Source organism: Rhinolophus hipposideros, assembly GCF_964194185.1.
Source record: "Rhinolophus hipposideros genome assembly, chromosome: 19".
In the NCBI taxonomy this organism is placed as follows: Eukaryota; Metazoa; Chordata; class Mammalia; order Chiroptera; family Rhinolophidae; genus Rhinolophus; species Rhinolophus hipposideros.
This window is the reverse complement of record NC_138065.1, coordinates 7724412-7747839: the sequence shown is the minus strand read 5'-3', so window position 1 is coordinate 7747839 and position 23428 is coordinate 7724412. Positions and strand designations below refer to the sequence as shown.

The 23428-nt window shown below is 41.7% G+C and overlaps 1 protein-coding gene across 6 annotated transcripts in view; it reads right to left on the bottom strand.

Annotated features, from left to right (window-relative positions):
• The window catches only part of SPAG17 (sperm associated antigen 17), a 166552-nt gene that overhangs the window by 14890 nt on the left and 128234 nt on the right, over nucleotides 1-23428 (bottom strand). For 4 of the 6 annotated variants that reach the window (XR_013991777.1, XM_081026597.1, XM_081026598.1 and 1 more), the window contains 14 exons: nucleotides 22615-22803; nucleotides 20749-20894; nucleotides 20515-20645; nucleotides 18609-18736; nucleotides 16660-16842; nucleotides 15563-15676; nucleotides 14974-15019; nucleotides 12927-13026; nucleotides 12664-12711; nucleotides 9992-10091; nucleotides 9195-9297; nucleotides 7063-7194; nucleotides 3629-3765; nucleotides 1593-1777 (listed from right to left, as the gene is read on the bottom strand). Coding sequence is in view for 3 of the 6 variants with exons in the window: in XM_081026597.1 (XP_080882723.1) it covers nucleotides 1593-1777; nucleotides 3629-3765; nucleotides 7063-7194; nucleotides 9195-9297; nucleotides 9992-10091; nucleotides 12664-12711; nucleotides 12927-13026; nucleotides 14974-15019; nucleotides 15563-15676; nucleotides 16660-16842; nucleotides 18609-18736; nucleotides 20515-20645; nucleotides 20749-20894; nucleotides 22615-22803 (1742 nt within the window). In the remaining 3 variants the exon portion in view is untranslated. Of the gene's footprint in view, nucleotides 1-1592; nucleotides 1778-3628; nucleotides 3766-7062; nucleotides 7217-9194; nucleotides 9298-9991; nucleotides 10092-12663; nucleotides 12712-12926; nucleotides 13027-14973; nucleotides 15020-15562; nucleotides 15677-16659; nucleotides 16843-18608; nucleotides 18737-20514; nucleotides 20646-20748; nucleotides 20895-22614; nucleotides 22804-23428 lie in introns of all 6 variants that reach the window. The other 2 variants (XR_013991776.1, XR_013991778.1) reach the window with 2 other exon arrangements.

The following is a 23428-nucleotide window of genomic DNA, read 5'->3' as shown; positions in this document are numbered from 1 at the left end:
AGATCATTAAGTGGAAGAATAAAGGCTCTTTTGGAGAGCAGTGGAGCATGGAGCCAGCCTCACTCTGTCGTGGTCTGGGGTTTGCATGTTTGGGGAGAAGCGCAACAGAGAAAGCTCAGGAAACGTGGGAGAGCTTGCAGAGGCCCGGGCTCACACCTGGTGCTTACTGACCTCTCCCTTCTTGTGGTTTGTGGGTTCTGCCTGAAGGCGGGAGACCTGGAGAAAATTAAAATGCCAAGGAATACCTACCTGTGTGTTGGCCCCACGCCACGCCTGCCACCATCGATTTTGCTGTCTGCCCTACAGTGGCTACACTGAACAAGCTGAGGAGCAAAATTTCCAAAACCAACACTCTATACTGGGTAGACAGAGTCTGCACGGGTAAGTTTTATGAGTTTGAGGTTGCACTTTCTTTCTCCCGATCCACTTGTTGGCAACAGCCTTAAAAAACACAGTAATGGGATCTGGGGGCCGGGGTCCCTCATCGTGAGGAAGCAAACACGATTCCTGAAGTGGGGCGTTGGCCTCAACTAGAATGGGACACTGAGCTTTTGGCCGAATGCTCCTGTGGCTTTGCTCCCTCTGATTTCCAGTCCCGAGTCCAGAAGCACAACCATTCATGAAGGATCTGCCACTTACACTAATTCTGCAACTGAAATAAACATTTATTCTATCTTTATGGGGGGAAAACCCCCACATTATGCTTAAGTTTAAGTCAATACAGCATAGAGATTGTAACTGCGGGTTGTCTTGGTGTAGACCCACGGTATGTGGGCCCCATGGGGAGGCCTGAGCTCCCACACGAAGCAGTGCCCACGGCTGTGTTATCAGTGAGCTGCCACCAGGGAACTGGTTGATGCTCAGGAGATCTGAGGACACGCCTCGCTCCAGCCTACAAGAGTCAGCTCGTAACAGCCCCTACAAGCTCTACAATTCTAGTGATGGGTCATGATCTGGAAATGAAGGACTGACTTTTCCTTGTCACTGAGTGCCAGACACGGTGTAGTTTCAATGGGGAGTTCAGACTGTGAGATGTAAGGTATGTGTGATCAATTCCACGTCAGCTCTTCAGAGCCAAAATGACCCTAATGATTCAGGTTAATTCCCACCCCCTACTCCCTTGTTTCTGGGTCACAATTATGTAAAAATAATATCATTAAAATCACTCTTAAATCAGAAAGTACAACCAAATGTCAGCTAGTATTACAGTTCGTGGTAGACCTAAGAAATAGACTTTCGAGTCACGTGTGTTATTGAAACACAGGTACAGCTCCCTGTTCATTTTCTGGCTAGTGAAGTTCAGGCCTGGGGTTGATGCCACTAGAGTATGAACGTTGATTCATGCGAGGGAAGAGAAGTACCTCCTTAACAAGTTGACGCTCGGTAAATATCAATTTGTTGAAGAATGAGTGCATGCATGAAGCAAGGATGAATTAGCAAGTAAGCGAATGAGTGAACGAACGATGGGAAAATTCAAGAGTCGAGGTGTCATTCCAGTTCAGTTCAATAAACATTCACTGACACGGGCAACCAACGACGAGTCACAAGTAGGCGAAGGTGAGCTGAGCAGATATTGGGGGGCTCGACCTCACCTGCAGAAATCCACACCGACGTTCATGAGTTTGACCGTGGTTGCATAGGTGTGTCCTTCTTCAAGCACCCCGAACTTCACTGACGGTGGGAGAAGATGGAATCCAAAAGGGGGTGAGTGTGCGTTATTAATGGCACGGAAAGCAACAGACGATGTTTTCACGCTTCCTCCAACAGAATCTTGCACCTTTACGTGAAGGAAAAAGGCATCAAATACAAGAGTTCTGTGTTGTGTTCCCCAGAGGAGAAAAAGGCTCTGTCACCAGAGGAAAATAAACTGTTCGTCTGGCAGTGAACATTGAGGGTGTCACATAATCCGACAATAGCACTGTAACGAAGTAGGTTAGGCTGTGCTTTACGCATTGGGACGCTCAAGTTCAGAAAATCGAGAGACATAATTTGCACAAGTGGTAAGTGGCAGAGTCAAGTTTCAAACTCAAGTGTGCCTGATGCTAACGTGGCAGTATACAGATTTTATGCTAAACACCCCATTTTGGGGAATGTATCAAATAAAGTCAGAACAGGTTCACATTTTAAAATGGGTATTGTCAAAGATCTTTGGAGAAACGCGGCAGCTGGTGAATGTAATATACTACCCACTCTTTCTTAGAATGCCATTAAATGGTATTCTCTGGCAAGAGCCAAGAGAACAATCCAGATTTACATAAATATATAAAGAATGGGATATTTAGTTTTCCAAAGGATTTTTCGCTTTGCAGAAGGATTTGTTACAGGATATCTTTAGGGAATCAGCTTTTCAAGTGCATGTTAAATCATATTTAATTTTCACAAAGATAGTTTTCATACAACGTATACATAACTGTAATTGGGACAAGTGAGGTGAGCGTCAGAAATGTTCCCATAGCTGGACGTTTCACTCTGTTGACACACATGACTGGTCTCATGGTTGTTACATGAAGTAAGTGACATAAAGCCACATACTGTTCCAATGCCAGGGCTATTTTTGCTTACAATACCAGAAAAATTAGACTTGTGCATGGTTTAAACGGAATGGGCAGAATGACTGAGAAAGAGGCACTCTGTCTGGGTCAGTGATGATCAGACGTTTGGTCCCATCAGAGTCACCGGGAGGACATGTTAAGACATGTCCCAGAATTTCTCCATCAGTTCACGTGGGATGAAGCCCATGGATCTGCATTTATGACAAGTTCCCGTGTGTTGCCAAAGCTGCAGGTCAGGTAATCACACTTTCAGAACCACTACCCTAGGCGCTCGTTCTTCTCCAGATCCATAGTACTGATCTTACCCGGGAACTTGTTAGAACTGCAGAATGTCAGGCCCTGCACCAGACCCAGTGAGTCAATCTGTATTTTCACAAGATAACGAAGTCATTCACGTGCGCATAAAAATTTGAGAAGCAATCCTATCCCTTCTCAGTTATACGCACTGCATCAATTCTGTGATTGCAGTGAACATTGTGTCATGAAAACATCAAAGGAGAACATCCAAACTTGAGTGGTGGGTTCAAGGAAGGCTTCCCAGCAGAGCTGAGATGGAATCTTAATCTCAGAGGTGCTTTTAAAGAGCTAAGAACTAACAGCCCAACATGGCTCAAGTAGAGTTGTGTTGGGGGCAGGTTGAGGCAAGAAGCAAACGGGGGCCATCCTTGCAGTCATGCCAGGTCATCTGGATTTTGACCTAAGAGGCTTGAAAAGGGTGGCCAGTGGTCCCCTTATCCAGCAGTGTGCTGGTACACTGGCTGTCTGAAAAGGACCTTGACTGGTAGCATATGCCCATTTCTACAGTGTCAGAAGTCCCCACAGGGCTGAGCTCAAGCTACCAAGAGTTTAAAGGCTGGCTCATAAAACGCTTCCAATGAGCCTGTATGTGCTGGCTCCAGCAAAGGACTGCCTCAGTTTCTCTGTGTGTGACCTGACCCAAGGCCTTCATTTACTGTACTCTGAGATGGTTCAGAGTACAGTAAATAGCAGTACAATGGCTGGCAATCACTTCAATGAGCCAGGATTACGTAAAACGCTGGTTGCCTCTGGGAAACGTGTCCCCATGTCCCTTTTACCTTTGTGGGAGGTTGAGACTTGGGCTTGGAACTCAGCAAATAGTGAGGCAACCTCACTTTCTCTTTCCTTGCTTGTCCTGCCACATCCTGCAGCAATGACTGGGTTGGAATTTTCACAGGCACCCAAGGTTCTGGTTCTGTTGTAGAGAAAGTTGAAATTATGGCACGTGGACATTTCATTCCAAGACATTCGAGGTCATCCTGGAGTATGTAAGAACAAACCAACTTGGGAAACTTTCCTTCATTCCTTTTTAAAGAACTTACTTAAAAGAAGTACTGAAGAGATTTTACCTAATACTGGTCCTCACGACAACCCTGTGAGGTGGGCAGGGCAGATGCTATCAGCATCATCTTGTTTAAATACATGAGAAGAATCAGATTCTGAGAAGTTGGGTGACTTCTCCTTGATGAAGTGAACTCATGCCGAGGTCTACAGAGCTCTTTCCGTTAAACCAACAAGGTACCACATGATAGAACATTGATTCTGCAAGATTTCTTAAAACGAATGAGGACAAACATTGTATGAATTTCTTCATTTAAACAACTACATCTATAGTTCTTAGAAGTGGTAGAAGTTGTCGGTAAATGGAGCCAGGGAATGAAATCCTCAGATCACTAAATCTGGTGAGGAATAAGCAAGGGTAGATAATCCACACAGCTCCCGCTGTATGGATTTCTTCAAATATCTAGGGGGTTGAAATAAACATTGTGTTTTAGATGATCATATTGAAATATCGTTTCTTGCATTCAAATCATCGAGAGAGGAAAGGGAAGGGAACCAGTATTTGAGCATCTGCTATCTGCAGGCAAGGACATGTGTTTTTACACATTGCATCTCAGTTCGTGCAAACTCCTGAGCTAAAGGTTATAATCATAGTCTTTGTAAGCGCGGCACGTTCGCCATCATCTACCTCCACACCACTCCCATCACACATATGTCTGGAGCCACAACATCCCTGGCCCCAGCCATTGAGACGGTACGTGACCAAAACAAGGCCAACACAGGCCCTTCACCGGAATATTTTCACTGAAGCAAATAATCCCATCTTGCCGACTGGGTTATGGATCTGGAAGAATCAGAATCTTGGACCTCGACCATCAGGGACGTAGCCTGTCCTTTGTAGGAGGGGCTGAAAACAAACAGGGACGAGTAGGGACGGGGTAGGGAGGATGACCAGAGAGATGGGTGATCAGACACAGACACTCTGGAAGGGCCCAGACCCAGGCATCCCCGGGCTGGCATTGCATCCACGTTTCTGGGGTTTGCTTTTGAGTAGTAAATCCCCCTCACCTTTTTGTTGTTCAGTGAGCTTGAGTTTAGTTCTCTCAGTCACAAACTGCGAGTCCTGACTAATGTAACAGAAGTATCTTTTTTTCACAGGTGAGAAAATGGAAGTTAAATAACTGGTCCAAGAAACTGAAAGAACCTAAGTGTGTCAGGTTCTACTCCTTTTACTACGTAGTGTGAGACAGTAGAAAAAAAAATATATATGTATTGGTCTCTCTTCCCAGTTCCTGGCACAGAGCTCCTAAAACCCTTGTGATTTCCTAAGTGATAAGAGTACTAGGAGCATCTTTTGTTGTAATATTTGGTCATTGACCCAGGTTCCTGCCACAGAGCTCCTGGGTGATAGTAGTGTATTTTCATCTCAGGAGGTGACTTGGGCTCCTGCGATAGCTTCAAGGTGGGCGCATGTCACCAGAAAGACCAAGCCATGATTAGAAACTTGGAACTTTCAGCCCCACCCCCATCCTCTGGGAAGGGAAGAGGAGATGGAGATTGAATTAATGATGGATCACGCCTACCTGATGAAGTCTCCACAAAAATCCCTATGGTTTAGGGTTTGGAGAGCTTCTGGGGTGAACATACCCACATGCTGGAACGGGGACACCCAAACTCCATGGAGACAGAAGCTGCTGTGCCGGACACTTTCCGACCTCACCCAGTGTACCTCTTCATCTGGCTGTTCATCTGTGCCCGTTATCATATCCCTTCTTATATAATAATAACGAGTTCTGTCAGCTGTTCTAGCAAATTAGCAAACTCTACAAGGGGGTCATGGGAACCCCAATTTATAGTTGGTTAGTCAGAAGCACAGTTGACAACCTGGACTTGAGATTGGCATCTGCAGTGAGGGGACAGTCTTGTGAGACGGAGCCCTTCACCTGTTCCATCTATGCTAACACTGCTTAGTGTCAGAATTGAACTGAACTGAATTGTAGGACACCCCACTGGTGTCAGAATTGCTTGGTGTGGGACAAGCTCACACCCATCTGGTCGCAAAAGTGTTGTGTAGGAGTACTGAGTGTTTCATAGACAACTTTCCAGTGTGTTCCAAATTCATCTGTGTATCGTAATGCCCTGGGTTGATTCTGGAAAAATAGACTCCCAGGCCATATGCCACAGCAGGTCTTATTTCAGACCAAACACAGTCGGCATCGCTGGCGGTGGAGCTCAGTGAATGTATTTATTCCCCTCGGTCACCATTTCCTAACAGGCAACCATTCTAATGCCTTGATGTATGTCTCCGTTTACATTCTTGCCATGTGTGTTACTGTTTTACAAGAATGCATTAGACCAGTCTCTGTATTATGTGTGTTCTCTCCCCATCGCATGTACATGTCATTGTTCTAGCCTTCGTCTGTGCTTTGCAAACTATGTGGCAATCAGCTGTTTTCTTTGGCTGTTGACGCAGCTCTGAATCCTGGCGATCCTATGAATGGTTGATTAACTTCAGTGAAATCACCATAATGTGACTCCATTGTAACTAGATATCATTCTGTGTTACTCCATACCGTGTTTCCCCGAAAATAAGACCGGATCTTGTATTAATTTTTGTTCCAAAAAATGCATTAGGGCTTATGTCATCCTGAAAAATCATGCTAGGGCTTATTTTCCAGTTAGGTTTTATTTTCGGGGAAACACGGTACTTCAGTTTCTGTTACCCTAATGAGATGATGTGCTGGGTGAGACACAGATTACACCTTATGTTTCTTTTCTAGCACCTGCAGGCTAAGAAAGTACTGAAATAAGAGGTAGATCTAAGTCCACCTACTAAACTACTGGCTGCTCAAAAAAGCCACCACGTTCCTGATCTTCAGTAAATCACACAAGCTCTTAGAACCATGGGGATAAAATAAATAGTACAATGTAATAAAATTAATTAAAATAAAAGAATAAAATAAGATAAAATGTATTTGTCACTTCTTTCCTTCAGTCTGGGAGTTGTATTCATTCTCAAAATATCTGTTTTAGATACTTTCATGTGATAAGAAGCCTTTCAAAGTTCCATGGCTCCAGCATCCATCACACCCTAGACTTTTTTTCTGCAACAACCAACCACACCTTCAGCCTCAGTGTCGTCTCCTATACTCCAAAAAGATATAATGCTCCGTTTTGAGAAATGATAAAATTAAGCAAATGACTGCCATACCTGCTGTAGATTTTGTTACATTTTCAGTCTGGCCCAGGTTGGCAGATTCCTTGATATCCACACAACTCTCCACTTTTGGAAGATTAAGCGTATCTGAGGATTCCTGTTCTAAAAGCTCATTTGGCTGGAAGTCTAGAAAACCCAAAAACAAATACTATAAAGTGATATTCCATCAATGCTACAATGACCACTCATGTTTGTGTTTTTCTTTACAGTGAACAAGGTACCTCCCACACCCCCTTGAGAAAGACTAAATAGAGGAAAGCCATTAAGAAGTGGCGATTCCTCTTTATATGATACAGTGTTGGCCAGTATCAAACAGGACGGTATCAGCAAGGCCCCCACTCACTGGGAGCTGGCTGGTTCTTTCTGGGCCTATGACCACACAGGAGGGGTTATCTGGTCGGGTTATAAAGCAGAGACCCAGTAATTTGGCCTACTTTTACCCAGCAAAAGCAACTAAGATATGCTTTAGAAAAACATTGCCCATCTAAATCCATCCATTACTGTGAAAATGTAGTTCTTTATTAAAATGGATCTAAGAAATCAGTGTCATGTGAAAGGAAATTTAAAATAAATAAGGGCCGGGGATGCAGATTCATTTCAGCTGTGTGTGTTTGCCAACCCTCATTGAATGGTGGTGGCTGCCTGGAGGACTGAGCTGGAAAAACCAAAGCCTCGCCCCCTTTATGGGTCGAGTAGGCTTGATTGATTAGTGCTGTCTGCCCAGGAGCAGGGGATGGCATAAGTACCATCGACCCTCATCCCTGACCTCTCCCCATCGCATGTACATGTCATTGTTCCAGCCTTCATCTGTGCTTTGCAAACTACGTGATAATCAGCTGTTTTCTTTGGCTGTGTTCATTCCAGGCGCCTGAACTTTTGGTATTGTATTGTCCAGTAGAAAATTTCTCTATCTGGCTGTTTTAACGACCCAGTGTATTAAAGAGAAGCGCTACATTTCATTTCATCCCTAAATTCTCCAACAGGCATCTCCTGAAATGAAGACATTCTCCTACATGTCCTAACACCAGCATTACACCCCATGAAACTCAGTAACGCCAAAACACCCACTAATATATACCCCCTATTCAGACCTGTACAGTTGCTCCAAAATATCTTTGATAGCTGCTTTTTCTCAATCCAGCATCCAAACGTCATGTACTGCATGCAGTTTTCATGTCTCTTTTTAAATATAGGACAATTACCCCATGTTTTCCCTTGTTAATAATATTGACTATTTTTTTGAAGTGTCCAGGCCCGTTGTCTTATAAAATGTCAACATTCTGTCAACATCCTGGATCTGGCTGATTGTTTCCTCTTGATCAATTTCAGGTTAAGGATTTTTGGCAAAAATTCTACTTCATATATTTCATACCATGTTTCCCCGAAAATAAGACCTAGCCAGACCATCAGCTCTAATGCATCTTTTGGAGCAAAAATTAAATATTAAGACTCGGTATTTTATATCATGTTATATTATATTATATTATACTGTATTATATCATATTATATCATATTATATTATATTATATTATATTATATTATACCCGGTATGATATTATATTAAAAAGACCGGGTCTTATATTAAGTTTTGTTCCAAAAGACGCATTAGAGCTGATGGTCCAGCTAGGTCTTATTTTCGGGGAAACACAGTATAATGCACTTGGTATTGCAGTCTATGAGAAAGCACCTAATGCTAGGTTTCTCACAACTAGCTCAAGTTTGATCACTTGGTTCAGGTGGAAAATGCCCTCCTTCCATTGTAAAGGTACATTTTCCTCTTTATAATTAGTATGTAATAGGAGCAGCATGCTTTTGGACTACGTGAATACCCTGCTTGACAACAATCTTTCATTCCTCCCTTGATTTTTAAATTAGTCAGGTTTTCTTAACGCATTTAGGTCAATTTTAAGCATACAGGATGACAACTAAATTTTATTTACATCTTGGTTTCTTCATATAACTCGGCCAAGTCTGTAATATACAGGTCACAGTAGGTTTTATCATTAGCTATTACTGAGACATAACGTGGGAGGAAGTATTATATTATAGTTGTGGTCGCAGGGGCCACTGCTGAGTGTTCCTCATGTAAGCGGTCTCAGGAATAAGCACCACCCAGAGCACATTACCTGGATGAAGGTCAGGTGGATGATGAACAGCTCTTTTCTTTGCCTTTTCATCTTTCTTCGTAAAAGGAGGCACGTTTTTCGAAAGGCTGTCCAGATAATTAAACTTAAAGGAAAAACCAAAAAGTTTGGTTTTAGACTTACACATGGCGGAAAGGCCATGCCACGAGCATGTTAAATTGATGAGCAACGATGAAAGTCTCTCTTTTTTTTAAGGGCCTGGAAAAAAAGTTTTGTGAATGAGTCCTAATTTCCTATACTATCTTCTCAGGCAGCCTCTGGTTAACAGTAGCATCTGGAGTTTTCACAAGGAGTTCTGAACGCATGTAAATACCGACTTCGCTTGAGCGTTTCAACATTCCATAGAAGAGGAGAGGAGCGCGATGCCTCCACGGGCTTCCAGGAATGTATAGTGTCTTAGTGCTATCGTAGCAGCTGATGGCCAAGGAAATCTTCATGGGATAAAAACTTCAACATGGGATTTACCATTGGATAATCATCAATAGGGAGAATTTGACCCTAAAAAGGGTTTGAAATAGATGGGGCAGGGCAATTAACAGTGACAATGTAAGGCAGGGAGATGAAAGGGCAGCAAGACACTGGCAGAGAACTTCTACTTAGGGGCAAGACTGAAATTAGTCTTCCTCTCAAATGCTCATGGGAGATGGATTTGAAGGCATGGATTAGTCAGTGGGTTTCATGTAGGAAAGAAATAATGATGGGAAATGTGCATTACAGAATAACATATGCACAATTTTTAAAAGGACTCTATCCAATAGTTGTCAATTACATTCAATTACCTGAGACTGACGTAACATGCTCAGTTCAGATCTGCAGTAGGGTGATATTATTCTGTTCTTAAGTTCCATTAAATAACGGCGTGTGTTTTCGATTTCCTTCCTGGTTGGTATTTCCGTAGTGACAAAAAAAGAAGACATAGAATATTTCAAAATGTTATTTGCTTCTGTCTTAGCTCTAAATCCCACAGAAAATGGTACCATTAACAGTAAAACTGATAAGAGTGAACTCATCAGACATTTTATTTTTGTCAATTTGTTTTGGTTCGTTGTCTGCTTCTTCTAGAATCAGTCATCTTTCCTACTTAGAAATCAGACTTTCATATAAGATGTGAAACAATGATCTGAGGTGGTAGTTTGGTTTTATCGTTGGTCTCAAAGACTAAAAAAACCACATGGTTGACCTTTTCACCTGGCTTTCAATTTTCTGAGGTATAAAAGCCAGCTAGAGTCTACTACTTTGCATAATTTCAGTAGCACTGGAAATAAAAACAAAAACTAAAACCTGAGTAACGGTTTATGAATAATGTGATCAGTGATTACAAAGTAAAATGTAAGCAATCATGATAATCCTGCTGGTTGTCTTTCCATTATTAGAATACTATGTTGGGGAGGCAATATACCAGCTAATTCTATACTTCCCAGCTTTCTTTATACATAGGGATGTTCAATGAGAAGTTAACTACAGTCATTGGGCAAGACTTCAGATAGCTTTTAAAGACGGCTAACTCAGCTGGGAAAGTTTCCCTTTGTCCTTGCCTCACCTCTTTTCCTACTTCCTGAAATATGGATGAAATGGCTGTAGCTGCAGCAGTCATTTTGCAACCATGAAGCAACCCTGAGGATGGAAATCATGTGCTAATATTGATGGAACAGATACAAAGCAGAAATCTGAGTTCCTGATGACGTGGCACTGCCTACCATGGACGGCCCACGTCTGACTTCTCTTTTATATGAGGAAAAAAGAAACTTTCTTGTGAAAGCACTGATTTGGGGGTTGTCTGGTGAATATAGTTGAAATAGTTTTCAATTGTAAGTGCTTACTGCATGCTAGAAATTTTGCAAAGTACTTTACATTTAAGCTTTCAATAATTCTGAGTTATTACTGTTACTGCCATTTTATTGGTCAAAAAAAATCAAGGCGTAGACAAGTTAAGTCACCTACCCTACTGCACTAACTAGTAAGGGGTGAAGTTTGAATTAAAACCCAGGTTGCCTGCCACCAAGTCCGTGATCGTGGTAAGTGCCCTTGCCAGTCAGCTTTTGGTGACCCAGTGTATGTGCTGACCTTAGCTATTAGGTGGTCCAACCATCCTCATTCTATAGATAGGCAAACTGAATTCCTGGAGTAAATTTTACTGAAGTAAAACCCACCAGCATCACCCAGTCTGTAAGTAACCAAATTGCAACAGACTCGAGGTCTGCTGGCTCTTAGACTACTGCTCTTTCTCATATTAGCAGGCCTCTCCGGAAATACTGGCTGAGACAACATGTCACCTTATTTAAACAAGTTTAATTTTCCGATAAAATGTCTTCCCTCTACTGCCTCACTGGATTCATTCATCAACCGATGGCAGTCTGGCTATTGCCTCCCACTCCCTTAAACTGTTCTCACTAAAGAAATCAATAAACCTTCCAACTGATAAACCCAGATTCTTCTTTACATCCTCCTCTCTGATTCTTCCATAGCATCTGACTTTTGTCAACCACCTTCCATTTCCTTGAAATTTTCTCCTTCCTTAACCTTCTCCCCAATCCATTTCCCATGTTGCCAATACTTGTCTTTCTAGGACGCGTATCTAATGATGTGTTTCACTTTCTTATTCAAAAACTTTCATCGGCTTGCCATGACCTACCTATTGGTCAAAATTTGAAATTGTCAGTGTTTCAAAATTCTAAAAAAAAACGTGACTGGATAACACATGAACATGTACATAATTCAAAAAGTATTAAAGCGTACGTAATAAAAAGGAAGTCTCCAACCCACACTATCCCCTAAACTCTCAATCTCCTCCCCACAGAGAACCACCATCACATCTCTTAGAAAGCGTTTCAGAGATATTCTATGAGGCAGTATATAGCGTGACCTTGTATAGAGGGGCAGCCCATGAGACCGAAGGTCTGATCTCAACCCTCCTCCCACACATTCCACAAGGTAACCCAGACATTTTTATTCAGAAGCACATTCATCCTGGGAGTCATTCTGCAAATGTGTACAATGGTACCACATATACTTCTATATACTCAATAAATCTGTTTGCCTTCCTTTTTTTGTGGCAAGAGAGCTGGGGTTGTGACCCTTGGCTGGGATTGAAAGGAAACCAAAGCACAGAATGCTTACAGCATGTTCCTCATAGGAATTACAAGAATCCTTTAATGGTCTGCATTAAGTTCTAGAATATTTATTAGTATGTTAGAATGACCAAAGCGCGGAGAGTACCTGAGAGCTTTCTTGCCTCTGAGAAGGACAGGACCTACTAAACGGCCCAGTGGGCTTCCTCAAGAGGTAAGAACATCATCACGCAAAAGCTGAACATAGAAGAGATTCAGAGAAGAGCAGGGAGGCTGGACGGTTGGACCTTTCCACCTATTGCCACCTACCCTACTCTAAGATTCTATGACTTTACAAAACTGGGCTTTTTCACATGCTTAGGTATACTTCAGGATAGAATTACCTCTTGTGGGCTATCTGTTCTTTCCAATGCTTTGCTGTGGTTGTGTGCCTAAGTGAAAGGAAAGAAAAGTATGATGAACAAATGATAAAAGAAGAACCACCATTGTATGCTAAATTGTTAACAGTGTGGGAGATGAAAGGCTGATGAAAGGCAGGTGACCACTGATGTGGTCACCTGTGAATATGACACCCACCCACATCTCTCCATTTCCTCAGTCATTGTATGCTTAATACTAATTGGAACACATTATTGGATCAGCTTACTTCCATTTCTTTTCAAAGAAATCAGTAGTAAAGATGTCTGGTAGGTTTTCGGCAGCAGGAGCCAAAGATTGCATGAATAAATCCGATAGGTGGGCTGCAACTTAAAAATAGATGCATTTAACTTTTATTCTCTGCACAGCAAAATGCACAAGCAATATCCAATTACTCGTTTGAGATACTTTCTAAGAGCCTATGTTAAATCTATCAAGTCTTTACCAGAATTTTCATGACCAAGCTGAAATATAACAGTAAACCGGACCCCTTTTATGAAATACCTTACTAAACAACACACATCTTAAGAGTCAAAACGTAAACCACAGTCACCCATCATTAGGGGAATCAGCATTCTACCTACCTAAATTTCTTCGTTTTTGGAAGCACCCATTTTATTGAAATTGTTTAAAGACAAAAACAAAAACAAAATCTAAGGACCTACATCTAAGGAGATGAATAAACTACAATGGCTGTTTGATAATATTATTCCACAGAACCTGGTTTCAATGGGATGGTAAAAATAAAAAGGTTCCACAAGCTTGGGAAACACTAACTCATACAAGGTTAAGCATGTGCCATTGCTGTAGGACTCGTTTGCACCCTGAATTCGTTCCTGCACGTGTGGCTCTTTAGGAAAATAAGGCAATACACAGCATTTTCCAAACATCATAAAACTCATTTCAGAGACTAGTGTCTTAGGAAATACTTTGGGGAGTATTGACTTAGGATCACCGTTATGAGCAAGTCACCGGCAGCTGCAGGTATGTAAGACCTGGATTGACGCCGGCATCTGTTTATTTGTTTGACATACATGTTTAGTTTGTCCTTCACTATCGAGCAATCTCCATCTCCTGCTATGGTGACTGTCCCTCATGGCAGACAAACTCAAATGCTACACCGTAGGGTTAGCAGATAAAGTATACGGTGAATACAACATGGCGCATACTTAGAGTCAAATATTAATTGCCGCTTATCTGAAATTCAAATTTAACTGGACCTTCTGTATTTTTATTTGCTAACTCTGGCAACCTTGATATAAGGGGCTGCTTCGGTAAAAGAGTGACAACAGAGTAGGAGGACGGAGACACGGGGGTGGGATGGCTTCTTTCGTTCACGGTCACTGCAAAGGGGCAGCTGCTATTCGTCTTCAGCCACATGACATTATGCGATAATGTGACATTCCAAGAAAAGAAAAATCCAGCTAAACAAAAAGAACTGTGTGAGCCAACATTGTGAGGGGACACACAAAGCACATCAGTGGGCTGAATGAAGGTGATGGCTGCTGGTTTCTGACCTTTGTCAAACGGCCAGAATAGAAAAGAAAACCCGAGACCACCATATTCTCCACTGCTTGTCTGCTGTGAACTAACAAACCACAGTTTGTTGGGGCTGTATACTGTGTTTCCCCGAAAATAAGACCTCACCAGACAATCAGCTCTAATGCGTCTTTTGGAGCAAAAATTAATGTAAGACTAAGGCAGGTCTTATATTAATTTTTGCTACAAAAGATGCATTGGAGCTGATTGTCTGGCGAGATCTTATTTTCGGGTAAACGGGGTATATCTGAAAATAAATATACTTTGAATGAGGATATTCCCTAAGAGCAGACTGCTTGGGCTACATAGTATAAAACAGTGTAAGGTTTTGGGGAAAACTGTAGTTACTCAAAAGTGTGTGTGTGTGTGTGTGTGTGTGTGTGTGTGTTTGTGTTGTAGGGAGAAGGTTGGTTGGTTGATTGTTGCCTTCCTGTTTCTTAGTTATGTTCTCAATACAAGTTTAGGTTATCATAAAAGTCAAATATCAACTTTTTAAAAAATTCAACAGATGAAAGTTAAAGATGAAGTAGAGGCAATCACAGTTTTCAAGAATCTCACAATTTAGGCAGAAAAAATACATATATAAATAAATAATTACAATACAACATGGCCAACACGACAACCGAAATGTGTACACAGTACTTTGCTCTCAGATGCGAGAAAGACTAGGAAGTGTATTTAAGATCGTTCCTTTGAAATCTGTAAATATTTTGCAGAAAAATGTTAAGTGCACTTACCTTCGGTAACATGACTTGTTGTAGTTTCCTCCATTTTAGGGAAAGACTGAAATGAAGACAGAATTCCATAATGATTCAACATAATGATGATTATGTTACATACAAAATTTACTTTGTTTTGAAGCATTCTTTATTTGCCCAACTTGATCTTATAGAAAAATTGCCATAAAACAAATTATTTTTAATGCCAATATAACACTTATTTGATTTTTTAAGTCATTCCTTTTACTTAACAAATTGTTAAAAATGGAAATCATTTTAAGTTGTAGAAATTCCTTTTTTCTTCCTCCTTCCTATTTCATTCATTATTAATTCAACATTCCAATGAATGTCAGTTTCTCTGAAGACAATGAAAACTTTTATTTAAAAACCTTCTGAGTTATCTATGATTTAAGGGAGAATTTAAAAAGCATTGGGAAAATTCAATATATAAGGAATCATATTTCCACAGAAATAAGAAACTATAAGGAGGAAGCAAATGCTTCATAGATAGTGGCAGAAAGAGCTATCACTTATAATATTGTATCTTGAAGCATCTACTATTGAGACAATAGTATAAACATCAGGATATGAAACATTTCGTACTCACCATAACCAACTTGAGGAGATCTGCAGCATTGCCTCTTTCCTCCTCAGTTCTGGAATCTTTAACTGTCATTTCCTGGAGCTCATCTTCTTTCTTTAGAATATGGTTTATATAATCCTAAGTCAGCAGAACAAAGTAAATCCTTAAGAACCAGAAATAAGGTAGCGAGAGAGAGAGACACACACCAAAATAATCAACATCAACTTGAAATATTACAAAAAGATTAAGAGTAGGTAAGTTCACAACACTCAACCATGAGTTAGTTACTACTCAAGCAATCTGGAAAGTCTTTTCTCTAATACGTTAGTAAGCAAAGACCTGAAAAATTCAACAGCCAAACTTTGAGGGCCAGAGGATATTAGAACTGTACCAAGAGTTGAGAGAGGCCTGACTTCTAACTGTGTGCTCCAGTGTCTTTGCCAATACAAGGGACAGAGTTGGGTTAGATGAGTCCTAGAGTGTTCTCCAGGGATAGTCTTTATGATTCTACCTATGAGTGTTAAGTTAGTTGCTAGCCCATGCCTTTGCGTCCAAGAGAAATATACTTTACTTTTCCATAAATATTTGATCTACTTCCACAAATAACGGTCCCCTGCTCTATGCCAGGTGCTAGACATTAGGCATAATCAATACACATATGATCCCTGTCCTGAGAGAGTTAACAAGCTAGACTGTGAGATATCATAGATGTGCTTATACAATGACCGATACTTTTACAAATTCTTAGGCCATTTCCCCAAACTAAACTTGTCCTTTTTTTCCATGGATAGACATCAGATTAATACGCAGTTCTGCCCTTTTCCAGAGGTCACTAAGCTAGTTTTCCATATAATGAGAAAGAAGGAGAACTCTGTACAGCAATCACACACACAAGGTACTTATCTTCTCAATGTCTTGGGGGCCCCAATACTTCCTATACTTTATGGGAATCGTTAAGTATTTTCTACCTCTCAACCTCCTACTCTGTAGAAGATTGACATTCATATGCGGCATTACATATATATTGGTAGGATTACATAATTTCAGGTTCCTCAGGAAACCAGGAGGAGTGATTGGCTTGTTCCTGATTCTTTTGGGTCAAGTGACCTGGATTCCATTACCTTAAGGGACAGCTGCAGCTTCAGTTTCACCTCATCCGTTATGACCTCGTGCTGGATGAACTGGCGTATCTGCAGCACCTTGGGACTCTTGAGTATCGGGGCTGGGGCCCCCACGAGCTGTTTGGCCCCAGTGATAAGGTTCTTCCAATTCTGAGTGCCAAAAGGGGGTCCTGGAGTTTTTTTCTGTTAACAAAACAAAGCAAAACCACCACCAAAGCAATCAGAATGCCTTAACATTCGAATTTGTTTTTTAACTGAGTATTTATTATGTAGACACTGCACTAGGAACCACTTGTTGGGGAATAGAATGGTGGGGGGGGGGAAGATTCCTGCCCTCTGAAAGTTTCGGAAATACTGTAAGAAAATTCGGTAACAGAACTGGGCAAGCGTTCCTCTTTATATGTGCTACCAATAATCTGGATGCTTTAAAATTCTGTTGCATGATGTCCCACTGGCTAGCACCGAGGGGAGTGCTAAGCCATGCTGGGCCCTGACAATGCAGCTGCAGCCTGGCTCATGTCAAAAGCATGTGACTAGTCTTTAATGCCCACAGCTGGCCGAAGACACTGGGAATGAAACAGTGTTTAACTTCCTGGTGCCAGGTTCATTTTGATGTAGAGATTCTTTGAGAGAGAAATCAACCCATAGATCTGGGTGGTCTTTGAGCTCTCTTTAGATAAAGCATGCCTCCAGAGTCTTTCTGGGACCTCTTAAGCAGAGATGTCTGCCTTTGAGTGGACTCCCATCTCTATGTTATCCTTGTAAATGATTTTCAGGAGTGATGCCCTGTATCCCCAAGTGTGTGTGATGTGCTTCGTTTTAAATTGCTATTCGGTGTCCCATGCCTGGTCGGTGATAACCACTTAGGATCTTGCCTGGGCTAGGCCACGGTCGCAGAAGGTCATAGCTGTAGGAGTTACAGAGGGAGCGAATGAATTTCCTTCATTAATCTCAGATGCGCCATGTTATTTGTCATCATGTAGTACTTTCAACTTGGAGACAGCCTTACTGAGTCACCTGGTGTGGCCTTTTCATTTTTTTAGATAAGGAGGTAAAGGTCCCGGGTGACTTGTCCCAAGTCCCACATTAATAACTGGTAGAGTCAGGACTAGAATTTAGACCATCATCATTCACGATGTTGATTCTGGTCACCAAATTAAAACACAAGTGCTAGATCTTTGTTATCCTAAGTGTTCATCATCTGTGTCCCTGCTGTTACAAAATAGTGTCGGGAAGCAGAAGTCCTCATAACTCAAAACACTATCCTCCTCAACGCCAGGATCTCTCTGTGATCGCACGGTCAAAGTCTTTACCGACTTAATCCCTTAGCATCTGACAGTATGCCGGACGTACCACATACGTTGCTTGCAAAATGAAATGGCACGTCTTGCAAGAGGCAGGATTTCACGATTCCTGCTCAAGGTATGTCCTTTCATTCTTGAAGAGAACTTTGGGTGGGACTCCACTAATGTGACCTAATTATGTTGACCTTTTAACATGAGAGTTGCAAATTCCTGTATATAATCCTTCACATTATTCTTACCTATTCAGTTTGTGCATTAGTAAGTTAAGGAAGAAGGGAGAGTGAAAGACCTAAAATTGTGTGTAACAACTGAGATAAGGAAGCAGAAGAGGGAATTATTTCTGTATTGGATCGTATCAGCAATTCCATGAGAGGGGAGGTGTAATGGGTGACTCAGAGTGGCTATTTTTGTATTACAGGAAGATGTTCAAGCCTGAAATATTGGATAAAAGAAATAAAACAGCTTAGTCAGTCAGGTATATCTAAAATTTACAAATGGTAAAATCTTCAAATATAAAGCTCCTTAAGCCTGTTCACAATTTACACAAGAATAAAAACATATGAATATGTGGGAGAAGACCATAGACTCTGGTTCATTAATGGATGGATAAGCAAATATAGCGAGTTTTTACAATCAAATTTATACCTCAATTGAGGGAAATGTCTCCCATGACCTTGACTGGAGATTAGGAGGGACAATTGTATCTAGTTCTTTCTTCATTAGCCATGGTGACGATTCGTGGAAGGGACGAAGGACAGTGATGCTGAGGGTCCCTAGTTCAAAGAGAGTTACCAGAGGGTCGGTCATTTCCTTATGAAAAATACTCCGAAAAATCCAATAGCTATTCACTAAATTCAACAATTTTTGGTTAAGTGAGACACAGCTATGATACTTAAGGGCCTTATAACCTAACACAAAAGGTGAGGCGTTTAGTCTCTGTAACACCTTGCGACTGGATGTAGATTACCCGGAAGTATTCAGTGACACCTCTCTGTCCTTCAAACTCCACATCCGAGTCCTGTCAGTTGTACCACTAAACATTCCCTGAGTTCACCCACTTTGTCCCTTCCCCCTGTCTGCATCTCACATCATTTGCCTCAGAGACGTCCTGCTCTGGACCACAGTAATGACTAGCTTTCCTACCCACACGGGCTCTGTGAGGGGACTCCCCCCAGCAGTCCTGGTGACTGGTTATGCTGGACCACGATTTAAAGTCTTCTTAGATTCCCACTGCTCCCAGGAGAAAACTGAGTCCTTAATGTTTTCTCATCCCTGCCTCAACTTGCACTATTTTTCCTTTTGTGTTTTGGTTACTTTGGCCTGTTCCCCCGTCTTCTCCAATGTTTTGTGCTTCCTGTTTGTACTGTCTCTTCTTCTCTTAATTAACTCCTACTCATCCACCTCTGTTGGCTCCAATGTCTTCGGGGAAGCCTTCTAGACTGCGTCAGGTTGCTGTTAGATGCACTCATAGAACTGGATTCCTTTCCTTCATGACCTTATCCCAATAGAATCATACAGTTACCTGTGTGACTACATAATTAACGCCTATCTGTCTCATTAAGCTTTAAGCTCTATGAAAGCAGAGTCCACACTGTCTTAGCTCACCATTGCATCCCTGATACCCGGCCAGTGTTTGGCACGTGGTGGGTCATCAAGGGGATGTGAATTAAATGGCTGACTAGCAAGGCACCTTGAGATGAGTTCTCATGCTCATATAGTTCTGCACGTACACTGCACCATCAGTCGGAGCGCTCTGCCCTTTATATGCACAAAGATCAGGTGTATGATGTCATGCACGTGTGCACTGACACACTAAGATACAAGTGCACAAGGCATGTTCAGAAAGGAGCACATAATACATCCTACCAACCGGAGCGAAGATGACAAGAACACACACATAAACTCAGACACAGCACATGAGGTCAGTACACAGCTAATATGCAAGTGTGTATTTATGTTTCAATCCACATATGGTTCTGACTGCTGGTTCTGACTTAATGCAATATATGTTTCCAACCTTTAGTTGCACACTGATTTCTTTGAAATTGATGAAAATAATATAAATGCCCAACGAATAGATCATGTAACTTATCCTATATTTCAGGTTGGCTTTCTAACTCACACATCAAATGTATTTTCTATTCCTATTATATTAAGTTCATCAAGGCAATACCTTTAAAATGACAAAAATGAACTTACAAGACCTACCTCACTTGTCTTTGTTTTTTTCCTACCAACATGAAAAGAACACATACATGGGAACCTAGATACATACCTAACATATCGAAACACAACTGTGAATCTGCTTCTAGGTAGAAGAAGGACTGAGCCAGAGTTTACATAGGCTAATGCTCAGATAAAGCTTGATGTGAATTTTTAAAAAACTGTATAAATAGGCAGACATGGCCCGGTGGAAAGGAGAGTAGAAAAGTGAGCAAAGGGAAAAAAGCAGAGAGGACAGGGCAGGGGTGGGGTTGGGGGATGGGCGGACTGGATGAAGAGAGGCGAGCTGGTGAAGGGACTCTGTGCATCCCGGAATCCCCGGTCCTACCCGGCTGCTCCTGTACGGGGTCTTGAAGAACGGCGGTGGTGGGTTCTCCATATGCCAAGGACAGGTATTCTTCTATGTCACTGTCTCGAAGGAGTTCCACTCCTGACCCATCGGCATAGATAACAAAAAACCTATGAAGGAATAACCATCGAATCACTTGATGTACTCGGTTAAAATGCTCCTTGAACTTGGAATTAAAAACAAGAAGTCCTGGTGTCACTTTTACCGCATTACCTGGGAACATGTTCACCATAGACTTGCAAGTGATTCTTATGAAAGTGAGTAGATGATAAACTCTCATAGCCTTCAGGTTCTGCCTTTAAATAATCTTCCAGATGGTTTTCAAGTAGTCTGGTCGATGTACTACCATCAGCCATGACCTAAGGGACAAAGCATATAAGCAACCGAAAGAGAAAAAGTGCCATAAAGCTTACCTTTCTGCTGACCTCTCATTTGAGAAAGCAGGTGAGCTTCTTGTTTTCTTGGAAAATCAGGGCTATTTCTGTGTATAGACTGCATGAATTAAAGGGAAACCCTAGTACCACATCTCCACCCACAAACCAGGCGCAGACTGTGAAAACAAACTGGACGACAAACAAGAATACAGAGAGGAAGGTCACTAGATGGCAGGGGACTCAAATCCTTATCTTCTGAGGATTTAGTTCAAGGAAGTGGGAATTTAAACATGGAGAAAAGCCTACTCAGGAGATACTCATCTTGAAACATTAAAAAAGTGATCGCATGGAAAAAGGTTTACATTCCGCAATCCCAAGCACAGAATTAGGACTCATGGAGAGATTATACAGAGAAACAGATTTAGAAGCAACAGGAGAAGAATGTTTTGCCATGACTACCATCTAGAAATGTCTAGATATGGCAGGGTTCTCTCCAAGAAGAAGTGTGGTTCAGGCTGAAAAATCACTGAAGGGGGCGCTGGGAAGATGATGAAAGCCTAGAAGAATGGTTGGCCTCGATGACTCACGTGTTTCAACCTAGAGGGTTTGGGGCTTTGAATTTCAATTCATTGTAAATTGAAGTTTATTAGCAGCCTGAACTCATACTGCAAATAGTTCATTTACTTAGTACAGAAAAAATAAGCTGGATCAAGGCTTGCCTGCAAACCAAAACAAAGTTGGGGATTTTAGGGTATGGTTCCAGATCTAAAAGATAACTTCACCACCCACCATTCAATACATGAAATTCTACTGTTGGATGAGGAGCGAAAAAAAGACTTAAGAGCTTAGAGGAGAGGCTGGCAAACTTTTACTGTCAGGGGCCAGGGAGCAAATATTTCAGGGTTTGTGGGCCATACAGTCTGTTACAACTACTCAACTGCGCTGTTCCATGCCAAAAGCCATGGACAATATGCAAACAAAGAAGCATGGCTGCGTTCCAACAAAACTTTATAGCATGACACTGAAATTCAAATTTCCTATACTTTTTATGTATCATGAAGTATTCTTCTCCTTTGGACTTTTTCCCAACTATTTAAAAATACCAAAACCCTTTTTCGCTATTGGGCCTATGTAAACAAGTGGCCACGGCTTGCCAAAGCTTGGCCTAGAGGGAAGAGGGTAGTTGTGGTATTGAAGGACGGAGAAATAGAAGCTAGAGCTCTACCATGAATAGACACGCTCCTCTCCAGGCCGCCCACCTCCCAATGTCCAGCCCTATTAGAACCCTCCCCCGCTGATACTGTCACCCCGGAGCGTCTGCCATGTCAGACACACTGGCCTGCTGCCCCAGGTCTTCGTTCTTATTTTAACCCGGATACAGACCATTCTTTGCTCATTCCTTTTTGTTGGCATCATTTTTAGATGCTTAGTAATGTTTCTTCCCTTCGGCTCTCATTATGTATTTGGCTTTAACATTGGGCTTGCTAGCCCCTGTGGAAGCACACTTGAGAACCAAAGGTTCTGATGATTGCAATCCAAGATCTTTGATAACAGACATTTACGAATGCTTTCCCAAAGTGTTGGCAAGAAGCAGATAACTCCTCCCAAGGAAGCGAAGGTAAAAAGCTACACGGAGGTTCTCTCGTGTGAAATAGCGGAAAAGCAAAGCCACAGCCTGTCTCGCCACACTAACGAGGCACCTTACCTTGAAGGTGTTTCCCTCAGGATCCAGGACCTCACAGAGAACCTCTGAGGTGTGCTTCATGATGTACCTGCTAACTCTCAGCTGCTCACGTTTTTGAAAGGGATGGTACATATCACTGCTCGGTTCGTGGCAATATATAGCCGAACAATCCCTATCAATATGAAGACAGCCTGTGTTTGGAGGTAAGACCTGGAAGGGTAACAGAAAGAGAGAAATTATTAAAAATCTCTTGTTCAATTGAAAGGATTTGGGAAATCATTTTAGGAAAAAAAAATATCCATAGATCCCAGCCACAAACTTTTCTTCCAGGAAGAAAACCCCAGAGGGAACTTAAGGTTTGATAAAAAGGCAAACTGAGTAACTGGGATACACTTTCTTCATATTTTATCTACTCACATTAATATCTCTTCCAAGTTATTGCCTTGTGCCTTCCTATTTCTGATATTTAACATAATACAAATAAATATATTTTAACTGAAGTAAATACATTTGGCCCCATTCAAAATGCTTGGGATCCTTTCTGTGTTCTTGGCGAGAATCGCCTCCAAGAGGGTCAAAAGCTATTTGACGAACGCTTTTCGGAGCTTTCATTTGTCCTCATTTCATTTGTCCTCACTTGTGACACATTATAACCACAGAGAATGACAACTGGTATTCTGATGCATCTTTCTTATGCTGCCAAAGTACAACAGTGGCCAAGCTTTTCCTCTCTTTTTGATACATTGCCTCAAATCCAGCCTGACTCACCTCACTGTCCACACAAAGACCAACCAATAGAGGGTGAGCAGAAGGTATTTTCAAAGACCATGTTTGA